This window comes from Heterocephalus glaber, unplaced genomic scaffold, assembly GCF_053883595.1.
Source record: "Heterocephalus glaber isolate CG9 unplaced genomic scaffold, H.glaber_assembly_v1.0 deba00001479, whole genome shotgun sequence".
Lineage (NCBI taxonomy): Eukaryota > Metazoa > Chordata > Mammalia > Rodentia > Bathyergidae > Heterocephalus > Heterocephalus glaber.
Window position 1 is genome coordinate 14,300,499 of NW_028258316.1, and position 13,139 is coordinate 14,313,637.

The 13,139-nt window shown below is 41.0% G+C and overlaps 1 protein-coding gene across 4 annotated transcripts in view; it reads right to left on the minus strand.

Annotated features, from left to right (window-relative positions):
- Positions 1–13,125, minus strand: part of LOC101712031 (protein CutA homolog) — an 85,273-nt gene extending 72,148 nt beyond the window's left edge. The window contains exons 1-2 of one of the 4 annotated variants that reach the window (XM_087182842.1): positions 10,804–13,125; positions 5,457–5,605 (exon numbers count right to left, since the gene is read on the minus strand). In XM_087182842.1, coding sequence (XP_087038968.1) covers positions 5,457–5,575 — 119 coding nt within the window. In that variant the 5' untranslated portion in view covers positions 5,576–5,605; positions 10,804–13,125. Of the gene's footprint in view, positions 1–5,456; positions 5,606–9,057; positions 9,300–10,803 lie in introns of those variants that run through there. The other 3 variants (XM_087182843.1, XM_087182841.1, XM_004849468.4) reach the window with 3 other exon arrangements.
- Between the last annotated feature and the right edge of the window lie 14 nt (positions 13,126–13,139).

A 13,139-nucleotide genomic window follows, 5' to 3' on the forward strand; every position in this document is an offset into this window, starting at 1 on the left:
TGTACCCTGCAAAACTATCTTTCAAAATGGATGGAGAAATAAGACACTTTCATGACAAAGAGCACCTTAGGAACTTTGTGAATACCAAACCAGCACTCCAAAGAATTTTACACAATAGCCTAGGAACAGACATTGAGGATCACAACCCCAGGAAGCAAAGCAGAATGAACCCATCTGGCATGACAAGAAATTAAATGTAAAGGGGGTGAACCCAACAAAAAGAAAAAGTCATGGCAATGACAAGTCAATACGTTTCAGTTATAACCATCAACGTTAATGGTCTCAATTCACCAATCAAAAGAAATAGACTGGCAGAATGGGTCAAGAAGCAAAATCCAACAATATGCTGCATACAAGAAACACACTTCATTCAAAAGGAAACTCATAGACTGAAAGTTAAAGGGTGGAAAACAATACTGCATGCGACAGGAACCCGAAAAAAAGCAGGAGTAGCTATCCTCTTGGCAGATCAAGTAGATTTCAAACCAACACTGATTAAGAGAGACGAAGAAGAACACTACATCCTTGTAAAGGAAGAATCCAAGAGGAAGAGATGACAATCATAAATATCTATGCACCAAACACTAGTGCACCCAACTATATAAAACAAATACTAACGGACATGAAAAGTCATATATGCACTAATACAATTGTAGTGGGGACCTCAACAACCCACTGTCAGAAATATATAGATCAACTAGACAAAAAATAAGTAATGAAATACTAGAACTCAATCGAACGCTTGAACAAATGAACTTAACAGATGTTTACAGAGTCTTCCACCCCACAAAATCAGAATACACATTCTTCTCAGCTGCACATGGGTCATTCTCCAAAATAAACCACATACTCACACACAGAACATGTTTAAGTAAGTGCAAAGGAATTGAAGTTATCCCCTGTATATTATCAGACCATAGTGCGATCAAATTGGAGATCCATAGCAAAAGAAACTCAAAAAATTTCATAAACATGTGGAAACTGAACAACACACTTCTGAATAACCAATGGGTCACAGAAGAAATTAAAGAAGAAATGAGACAGTTCCTTCAATTAAATGACAATGACAATACAACATATCGGAATCTATGGGACACAATGAAAGCTGTCTTACGAGGGAAATTCATAGACGTGAATACGCATATTAGGAAAACAGAACGAGCCCAATTAAACAACGTGATGCTGAACCTCAAGCTTCCAGAAAAAGAAGAACAGGACAACCCCAAAGCTCATACAAGGGAGGAAATTATAAAGATCAGAGGAGAAATCAATGCAATGGAGACTAAGAGAACCATACAAAAAAATCAATGAAGCCAAGGGTTGGTTCTTCAAAAGAATCAACAAAATTGACAAACCTTTAGCCAACCTTGTCAGAAAAAGGAAAGAAAAGGCCCAAATCCATGCAATTAGGAATGAAAAGGGTGAAATGACAACAGACCCAGGAGAAATCCAGAGGATCATCAATACCAACTTCCAGAACCTATACGCCAATAAGATGGACAACACAGAAGAAATGGACAGATGCCTAGAAACATATGAATTACCAAAGTTGAACGAAGAAGACCTAAAAATTCTGAACAACCCAATATCAACCAATGAAATTGAAAATGTAATTAAAAACTTATCAACTAAGAAAAGCCTGGGCCCTGATGGCTTCACTGCTGAATTCTACAAGACATTTAGAGAGGAACTACTGCCACTACTGTTTAAACTCTTCAATGAAATTGAAAAGGAAGCAATACTCCCAAATTCATTCTTGGAAGCAAGCATCACCTTGATCCCCAAAGCAGAGAAAGACCCAACTGAGAAAGAGAACTATAGGCCAATCTCACTAATCAACATAGATGCAAAAATCCTTAATAAGATACCGGCAAACAGAATGCAGAAGATCATCAAGAAGATCATACACCCTGATCAAGTGGGATGCATCCCAGGGATGCAGGGATGGTTCAATATACGAAACTCAATTAATGTAATACACTATATCAATAGAGCCAAGGACAAAAACCATATGATTATCTCCATAGATGCAGAAAAAGCACTTGACAAAATCCAACATGCATTTATGATAAAAACCCTACAAAAAATTGGAATAGATGGTCTCTACCTCAAACTGATAGAAGCCATCTATGAAAAACCAACAGCCAACATCATACTAAATGGTCAAACACTGAAATCCTTCACACTCAAATCAGGAACAAGACAAGGATGTCCACTATCACCACTCTTGTTCAATATAGTTCTGGAAACATTAGCCACGGCAATTAGACAAGAGAAAGAAATAAAAGGAATAAAGATAGGAAATGAAGAAGTCAAATTGTCATTATTTGCAGATGACATGATACTCTACATAGAAGACCCCAAGAACTCCACCAAAAGTCTTCTAGACTTAATAACCACATTCAGTCAAGTAGCTGGTTACAAGGTTAACACACAAAAATCAATAGCATTCCTCTACACCAATGACCGACTCACTGAGAGAGAAATAGGGCAAATAATTCCTTTCACAATAGCATCCAAAAAACTGAAATACCTAGGAATCATCCTAATGAAAGAAATCAAAGACCTCTTCTCTGAAAACTATGGCATTCTGAAAAGAGAGATTGAAGATGATATCAGAAAATGGACAGACATCCCCTGCTCCTGGGTAGGAAGGATTAATATAGTGAAAATGGCCATACTTCCAAAACTGCTGTATAGATTTAATGCAATTCCAATTGAGATCCTAGCAGCATATTTGATAGACCTCGAGAAAACAATCCAAAAATTCATTTGGAGCAAGAAGAGACCCAGAATAGCAAAAGCAATTCTAGGTAACAGAGACATGGCAGGGGGTATCACAATCCCCAACCTGCAACTATACTACAAAGCTACTGTGATAAAAACAGCATGGTACCGGCAAAGAAACAGACCTGAGAACCAGTGGAACAGATTAGAAGATGCAGAAACAACGCCACACACACTCAGCCATGTCATCTTTGACAAAGGAGCCAAACACCCTCACTGGAGGAAAGACAGCCTCTTTAATAAATGGTGCTGGAAAAATTGGGCTTCAACTTGACAAAGATTAAAACTAGACCTATATCTCTCACCATGCACTAAACTAAAATCAAAATGGATTAAAGATCTAAATATTAAAATAGAAACTCTGAAGCAGTTGGAAGAGAGGTTAGGTAGACCCCTTGAAGACATCAGTGTAGGAAAAGATTTTATGAACAAAACCTCAGTTGCCCGTGAACTAGCACAAACAATCAACAAATGGGATCTCTTCTTATTAAAAAGCTTCTGCACAGCAAGAGAAACCACCAACAGTGTGAAGAGACAACCCACAATGTGGGAAAAAATGTTCACCTGATCTTCCTCAGACAAAGGTCTACTATCTCGAATCTATAAAGAACTTAAAAAGATCAGACCTCCCAAATTTAAAGACTCAATCCAAAAATGGGCATCTGAAATGAACAGACATTTCTCACACAAAGAAGTAGAAATACCAAATAAATACATGAAAAAACGTTCAACATCACTGGTCATTCGAGAGATTCAAATGAAAACAACGCTGAGATTCCACTTCACTCCAGAAAGAATGGCTGCTATCATGAAATCAACCAATAACCACTGCTGGTGGGAATGTAGACTGGTGCAACCACTGTGGAAATCAGTATGGAGATACCTCAAAGAACTAGGACTGGAAGTCCCATTTGACCCTGCTATTCCACTGCTGGGGATCTTCCCCAAAGAATTAAAAGAATCATACCACAGTGATTTATGTGCACCCATGTTCATGGCAGCGCAGTTTGTAATAGCTAAAACTTGGAAACAGCCCAAATACCCATCAACTGGAGACTGGATAAAGAAAATATGGTTTTTTTATAAAGTGGAGTACTACTCAGCCATAAAAAATGAGAAATTAGAGACATTTATAGCTAAGTGGATGCACATTGAGGCGATACTCTTAATTGAAATAAATAGGACACACATGTGTAAATACCAAATAGTTTTTCTGGTGTGAGAAACTGAAAGTGTAAATAAGGACTAAATGTATAATAGGTCATGTGAAATAGGAAGAAAAGGGGCAAAGGGGAAGGAAGTGGGAGGGCTAGGGGAAAGGATAGAAGGGAATGGGATTAATATGAGAAAATGGAAAAATAGGAACAAAATCTTTGTAAATAGGGAGGACTGGAGGGCTTGAAGGGAGGGCTGGGCAAGGGTGAAAAATAAGAACCGAGAGAGACTATGTAAAGGTGCAAATTTCCAATGATGAATGTCATTATATTGTATACCTAAAATGTACCAATGATTAGAATGAATAATCGATAATGCAAAATAGGAAGAAAAGGTCCAAAGGGGTAGGGGTAGTGGGAGGGGCAGGGGAAAGGAAAGAAGGGAAAGGAAAAATGATGAGAAATGGAAAAAATGGAAATAAAGTCTTTGTAAACAGGGAAGGGTGGAGGGCATGAAGGGAGGGCTAGGAATGGGGAAAAAATAAGAACCATGATGCATTATGTAAAGGTACAATTCCCAATGAGAAATGTAATTGTGTTGTATACCTACAATGTACCAATAAAAGAATTTAATAAAAAAAAAAAAAAGAATGCTAATTTGTAAAGCAAAAAGAAAAGAAGGAAGACCAAATCCCCTATCTTCTAGCTCCACTAACCTTCTTCAGATCTACATCTATACAGCCAGACATGGCAGGCAGTGCACACTTGTAATCCCAGCATTCAGGAGGCTGAAGCATGAGGATTGCAGCGAGTTTGAGGCCAGTTCAAACTACACAGTGAGACCCTGTCTCAAACAAATACCAAAAAGAAAAAAAGTTACATCTATACAGAGAAGAGAAATTCAGAAACAACGAACATTTACTGGGCATCTACTACATTCCATTTACTGAGGTACACGTTGTATAGAGAAAGAAGGGGAGGGGAGGGAAGATAAAGCAAAGCAACTTGCCCAAAGGCCCCTCAAGGTCTATCCATAATAAGTGGCAGAGCCAAAACTGGCCTAATCCCAAATCAAGGCTCTTTCCAGCATAACCATACCTGATTCCAGAAACTACTCACTACTTGGAATGGCCTCCTCCTCATAAAGAGCACATGTAGGACAGAGTAAGAGAATGTCTCCAGGAAGAGACCTGGGCCAGCAACTAGGCGACGTAAACTGTCAACTTGCAGGGTTCTACTGTTCTCTTACTTAACACCTTGAACAAGCCACATATCTCTGTAGGTCTCACATCCCTCCCTTTTATGCTCCATGCACCAGTCAGCATTTTCAGGCCTGGCAGTAGGGTCATTTGGGGAATCATTCAGCTGAGTTTTTCCTACCCCCCCAAGCAGAGCCTGGACTCCACCCTTGGACAGACAGGGTTGTCAGAAGCAAGGAGCCCCAAAGTGGCCTTTCTGGAGCATCCGGGTAGCTCCCAGGACATCTGGAGCAGCACTTTTGCTCCTACACTGTACCTGGCAATGTCTCTGGCAATTTGCTCGTTGGGACAGTTGATGAAGACGACGGAGTGAGCACCAGAGACGTAGGTGCCAGTGATGGCTGAGTGGAGCTGCAGGCTAAGGGTCCTGAGCATGGGGTACGTCAGAAAAGCAGCTGGCAGGATCTATGTGGTGGAAAAGAAAAGCACAGGTCAACAACTCCCAGCTCAAGCAGACTGGAACCGAGGCTGAGATAATCTTTCTTTTTTTTTTTTTTTTTTTTAGATAATCTTTTCATCCCCTTACCCTGTCCACAAAATAATCCCTGAGATGTGCACTGAGCTGTAGTGCGTAAGCAATGTTTTCATGCCTAGATATTTTCCTTTACAATTTTTTACATGAGAAACAAAAAAATGGAGGCTCACAAATTTTTTTTTTAAATGCTTAAAATCAGAGCTTTAATTGGTGAAACCAGGATTTAGACTTGAGTCTGGATGACTTCATAACCATTTTCATTGTACAAAATTTCTGTTGCAGGTAATACTAACTAGCATTCACTAAACTGCTGTCATCCTGTGGAGATTATAATGAACAATAAGCTCTTACATCTGCTGATGTTTGGGGAAGTAATTTCTTGTGCAATCATCTGTATCTACCTGCTGCTATGTAGAGCCTATTGCTAAACATAGGTATGCAAACAGACCAATCCTAAAACAATGCAACCTGCACCAATGTAACAGAGAGTGAGGACAACCAACAGGAAGGTTCTACAGGAGAGAGCAGAAAAAGGCTTTGAAGAGAAGGTATAATGTATGTCAGGAACAAAGATCTCAGTTGAGCTGGATCTAAAATAATAAGAATTTAACCAGGGTGGTGGTCCATGGCCATGATCCCAGCTCTCAAGAGGTTGAGGCAGGAGGATCACAAGTTTGAGGCCAGCCTGGCTACACAGCAAGATCTTATGTTTAAAAAAAGGATTACAAGAGAAGGGGCCACTCTAAGCAAGTGACTACATATGCAAACTCAGGAGGTATGAAGGACAGATGAAATATCTAGTCTATATGGCCCTCGGTGTGTAGGTTGAGTACGAAGAGATCAGGAAGAAGTAGGGTTGGGGATTTAGCTCAGTGGTGCCGCCACCTCCTTGCTTCACAAGTGCAAAGTCCTGAGTTCAATCTCTCATATCAAAAAAAAAAAAAAAAAAGAAGTGCTTACTAGAATTAAACAGAAATGGATCAAACCAAGGAATCTGGGGGTTTATACTCAAGTGACGGGGGGGGGTGCTTTTAGAAGTTTATAAGTAGGAAAGCAACAATATGGTCAAGCCAAGGAGAGTTAACAAAAAGGGCCGGCAATGAGGAGACCAGAAGGCAGCTTATTTAGCCACTTCAATGACCCAGGAAAAAAGCATTAAGATCTTGATCCAAGGGAGCAATAACCATGTGAGAGAAGATATTTTGAGATAAAATTTCTCTTTTTATTTTAATGACAAACACTTAAAATAAGAAGAAATGAAAAAGACTAGAGCCCTCTTCCATTCCAGGGTTCCCTACTTGGGAGAAATAATGGAGACATTAACAGGGAGAGGGCCAACCTGAAAGGAGGCAGGCTGTGACTCAGCCACTATGAACAAAAGCTGCTTCTCCTGTCTCCCAGTCCAGGGCTCATGCTTCACTCAAATGAACTTCTGTCCTCCACCTCGTTTTACACTATCGCCTGGGTCCTGCCTCCTACTTCTTGGCAGGTTCTGAGTAGCATATTTATGTCTTTAGCTTCAGTTTGACTACAGGCCTGTGTGGGTTGGGTTTCCATTTCCTCCTACTACCTCCAGCACTGCTTCTAGTTCAACAGTCTATACCAGTGCTCTCAAGTACACCAGTGACCATGCAAGAAGAAAGAATAGGACTTTTCAAGGAAAATTACTGGTTTTCCTTTAATGACACCTCAGTTTGACTATTGGGAAAAAAATAAAAGCACTAGAGTGCACGATTTAAATCCTGGTGCCAGTACTGCCTGTGACCTCTTGACAAGTTACTTCTTCTTTCTTCTACAAATCTTATCTAGAACTGGAGATTATAACATTTGTGCTGCCTAACTTAAAGTTGCCAGGGGTTCAAACAAGATAGGAAAAGCAATTTGTGAACACTAAGTCAGTAAGGGAGGGGGTTATGCTTTGTCCACTGTGTCCCCAGAAGTTCTTGGCCCACAGCAGGTTTTCAATACTTGTAGACTAGTACACGCATAAAATGCTGTTACTATGACTAAATATCCTTGTGACATAAGGCTAAGAAAATTGGACATCCAAGAACACTGTAAGGTATCAACCTACGTGACTCCAAGTAGGCTTCCAGCACAACTCTAACTGAAAGAAGCACTCATCACAGGATGGTTGGCTCACAGGCAGAACGAAAATGTGGTCCACAACCATTTCTCAAGTATATGTCACAATGTTTCTGAACAGAAACATTTACTATAACGAGAAAACATTTACCACTACTTTTTAAAAGCCTGTATAAGGCTTCATATTTATATCCTTTATACCTTTTCTTATTTATGTCTTTTACTATACACTTTCTCTAATTACACATTCTTACATATTTTATGTATTCTTCAGTTATTTCCTTGTTTGTGGGGGGGATACTGCAGATTGAACTCAGGGCCTTTGCACTAAGCTGTATCCTAGCCCACTTCTTATTTTGAGGCAGGGTCTTGCTAAGTCACTAAGTTGCCCAGGTTGGGCTTGAACACGCAATCCTTCTGCCTCAGCCTCCCAATGTTGGAATTATAGGTATGTGTCACCACATCGGGCTACTTTCACTTATTTCCTCTTTCATCTGACTTTTCTCCTTTTTTGGTCCTAGAGTATGTATATAACTTTTAGGAAGTTATGGTTGACTTTAAAGTCTGCGACAAGGCAAAAGGGGCCTCACATATTACCTAATCCAGTGGCACTAAACTGGTAATCTCCCTAGTCTTAAGAAATCTATAAATACTCTAAAATCAAATGCAACATTTTCCTGGGGTACAAATTCAGAACTTTCAAAAAAAAAAAAAAAAAGAGATTTATAGTCCCCAAAAGTAAAGAGCCACTGATCTGTACCACTTTTCACAGACGAGGAAATAATGACGAGAAGAGAAGCAATCATTCCAAAAGTGAGCAGCAGAACTGGGCTAGAGCCTGGACTTCTGACTTTCCTACAACTCTCTCCCCTGATCCCACCACCACTGGAGTTACTCTAATCTCACTTTCAAGATCAACATTTTAAGATATTTCAGAGATGAGAAACAGCTCCCAGAAAATTACAGAGAAATGAGATGGTAACTGCAACAGGAACTGCTTAGGTGCAATTTCTGCAGCAGATACTCCTTCCCTTCCCCCACTCTAGGAATGAGAGCCCAGTCACCTGTTCCCACAAAGGGAGTACAGTTATTCTGGTAACCTTGAGAACCACCGACCAGTTCCACACGGAGTAGTGCTTCCAAGGGTCTTACAATTCACCTCCTACCTGCCCACCCCCTGCTCAGAACCCCAAGAGCTGTTAAGGGAAATAAATGTCTTCTTCCCTTCATTCCTTCTCCCTCAGTCCTCAGGTTTAAGGGTGAGGAGGTTCAAAGCATTGTTGATTAGGGCACTCACCAAGAGGCATGTAAGGACAGAAGGCCGAGGGTAGCCTGGCAGAGGGCACTGTGATCCCAGCCTGTCCATGGCGTTGCAGGTGATTTAGCACAAGGCAGTGGCAGTGAATTACAGCCTCAGGGAGAGTGCCTGCCTGAGGGCGGGTACACAGGACCTTAAGGGCTCTCTCCCACCACGCCTAGTGCTGACAAACCCCTCAGCACCGCCCTTCTCCAGCCAGACTGGCCAGACACAACTGGGGGGGGGGGGGGGGCGGGTCTATTTTCACTGCACACACCCCTTCTTTGAAACTTAGAAACTAAGCTCAGTACTGACTGGCAAATCTTGCAAAAATACATGCTATTTTCTCTTCCTCTCTAAACACACACATGCAAAAAAAAAGAAAGCCCCAGAGATGTACAGATAAAAGGACAAACTTTTCTTAGAATACAAAATCGTCAGAAACCACAGCACACAAACAAGAACACACTCACCTCTTCTCTAAAGAGGCCCAAGCCACCAAAAAAACCATGTGAAGTACACATATGGCTACCTCTCTGTCTTACATATTACTCCTTCCTCCCAAGATCTCCCTTCTAATTCTCCTTGGTTTAGAACACTCTTGCTTCCTACTTTTCTGAACTCATTCCTCTTTCCAGACCAATTGCACTGGACTGGTAGCCTTTCCTCAAGGTAACTCAGTCCTCTTCTAAGGCACACTCCACACACTTAGGCTGAAGCATTTAATACATATTACACAGAACTGCCAACAAATAAAACTACAAGCCACTGGCTAGCTATTGTCCTCTGAGAATGCAGTGTATACTTTTGCCTGGGCTTCTGCATTTTTAATCCAGCTTTTTAAAGTGAAATATCCTAATTTCAAAATGACGATAAACTCTGCCGGGCACAGTGACATATGCCTGTAATCCCAGCACTTGGGAGGCTCAGGCAGGAAGATCAATAGTTTATGGTCAGCCTGGGCAAGTTAGCAAGATTTCATCTCAAAAAAACCCCAACAAAATGATGACAACTCTGGACACAGGAAATGAGACAGTGCACAGGGATACTAAATTAGGTTAAGGGAGCTGTTTTATCTTGATTGTTCTGGTGACAGTTACACAAGTGTTAAAAGTTCAATGAACTGTACATGTGAACAGATGAATTTTATTTATATAGTGTCTTAAAAAAGAGGAAATGCCGGAAACCAATTAAAAATTGTTTCAAACCGGGTGGATAAAACAAACTTGGTGGATTTTAACCAATCTGCCTTGCAAAGTGTCTGTTCACAGCCTCCCTCCTTTACATAATTACCTGCTCATTTGTCTGTTTCACTCCTTTACACTACAAATTTCTGAAGGCCTTATGTACTTTGGGCCAAAGCGTCTGACAAAGCAGTTAATCGGCTGGAGTCCTAATTCTGTTGTTTACACTGTTAGGTGTGCAGACTCAAGCACACTTAAACTCTGAGTGTTGGAGCTTTTTGGTAAAGGAAGGGCTAATATTTCCTTTATAGGTATGAACTCAGGATTAACAGAGATTAATGTTGAGAGTCTCATAACAGCTAAGACAACACCATTTCAAGAGCAAGTAGTATCAACTACCAATTTCTATTTATGATTGAAAATTTTCTTATCTATAAAAAAAGTTAGAGAAAATGAAGCTTAATGGCCTTAAAATCTTTATATTTTAAGCCCACTAAAATAAACCAGAACCATGATCTTTCGTACCTATTACATTAGTAAGTACTGTGTAATGACTATTTACCTCAGATCCTCAGATTTCCTGAGATGATCTTTAGCACAGGACCCTGCATAGTTTATTCTGTTTGTTGAATGAATAAATATTACGAGATGTGTGGTGGTTGATTGTAAGAATGATGGAGCGATGACAGTGATATTGAGGTAACAAGAGGATGCCAAAAGATGAACTGTTATTTGGAAGGTGCAACCTCTGGATCGTCTTCATCCTTCAACTCAGACACCTCTTTTCTCTTTAGATTCCATTCTAAGGTGAGACTCCAAAAGTCCAATTCTGCATTTATGGCTTTGGCAGTTTCTTCAAACATTTCAAGAGTTTTGGTGCTGCTGCCTGAGCATCCAGGCTCTTCTGGAAGCTTTTACTCTCCACCTTTTCTCCTTCCTCTCCACCTTCTTACGGGATTCTGATTCAGCCTCAGACTGAGTTCCTTCCAGATTGATACTATAGCCATCTCCTTCACCCATTTCATTTGTCTTACTTTTATCAACTCCTTTATTTTGAAGGTTCTTTTACACCCCTTTAGGGCAATTTATTGAAATTTTACTAAAGTAAAATTACTAAAGTCTTTTTGAAAAGACACACTTCAATCCAGGAAAAGGATCCATGACAACTGCAGCATCAATGAGGTTTGAAGCATGGCAGCATTCAATTTCCTGACTTTTCCTTCACCTCTGGTAGTAAGGACTGGTGTTCTTCCTCATCTGTGGATATACACTCTCTCCATTATTGCCAACGATTCAAACTTGAGTAGCTCATTAATTTCATTTTCCTTGATATCAATGAATTTATAATCCTTCCATTTTGCAGACTTGGATTTTTTTTCAACTTCAACTCTAGGGAAACATCTACAATCATTCCTAGCATTCTGCCAGTTTCCACGAAGCTTTATTAATAATGGCTGGTTTTGTATCACCCATCACCTCTTTTATTAATAACAACATTACAGTGAGCAAAGAATAGTGAGCCTATCAATGATGGCAATCCTTTTAGAGCTCTCAATGATAAACAGCCCACCAGGTTTGTCACCACTAGCCAGGTGACCCAGACTTTTGTCTACAATTAGCAACACTGAATCCAAGCTTTATTTTTCCCCGCTAAATTAACTTTGAGCTTCATGGTCAATTAAGAAACCAATTCAAGCTGGCAAGGTGCTGCATGCCTGTAATTCCAATTACTCAGGAGGCTGAGGCTCACTAGTTGGAGATCAGATTGAACAACTGGACCATCTCAAACATTTAAAAGGTGAGGGGGCTACTGAGGATGTAGCTAAGTGACAGATCACCTGCCTAGCATGTGTGAGGGCCTGGACTGATCTCCAGTACCAAGTATATATATAAAAAAACCTGTAAATCAAAAAGAGAGGGCAGTGGTTATGGATACTCTGTGCTGTGATCACCAGAATACAGGAAGTTATCTTTTTCCAACACAAGTGGGACTAAGGACTTTGTAAAACAGTAACGGCTTTGTCACCTGAGGCACTGGCATAAGAGAGAGAGAAAAAAGAAAAATTCTGTCTTTAGTTTCCACTACACTTTCCAGACTTTTGCCTATTTCCTTAAAATTATGGGAAGACACGCATTTCCAAAATAGGCTCATTGCCTTGACACTGAGAACCGTTCAGGAATACAGCTTCAATCTCTGGTCTTTCCAATTGCTTGCAATACATGGGTGCCAACTCAACATAAAAAAGGTTCTTCCTGCGCCGCTCAACCTTTTGTCTGGCAGACAGTGATTTTTAAACTTCTCACGCGATCCCTGGCTCGTATGAAACTTACCTAGCTGGCCCTGACCACAGATTCCCATCAGACGCTGACAGCTGCGGTTAGCATGTTGCAAATGGCCTTTGAGTCCGAGGCTATAACCCTCGATGGACTGTTCTCCACTCCAAAAGTTAACGGACTCTCCATCTTCTCGATGTTTACATCACAAGAATGCCCAGCAACTTGGAGCAGATGAGTGAACATTCTCCACGCTGGCCAGTGGCCCTCTGAGGTTTTTTTAATTGGGTGTACGGTTGACTCATCGACGACAAAGAGGCGCCCCAGCTCCATACTACTCACGCCTTCATCCCGCTTCCCTAGCTCCGCCTGGGTGGCCTCACGAGTGCCGCTCTCCCCGCCGCCGGGAGCCCGGTTGGGGGCCCGGAAGGCCGTGTGCCTGCCAATGAGTCCTCATCCTCTCCGCTCCGCTTGCTGAACATCTGGTGAAGGTTCATCCTCGGTGTCCTTTACCAAGCCGGAAAATCAGCTCCGTGACCAACTTCGCAGAGTCCCAAACCGCGCCACACTGGGACACCAACCATTGGTGACCTTTGACCCCTAAGAGGTCCCTCTCGCGAGATT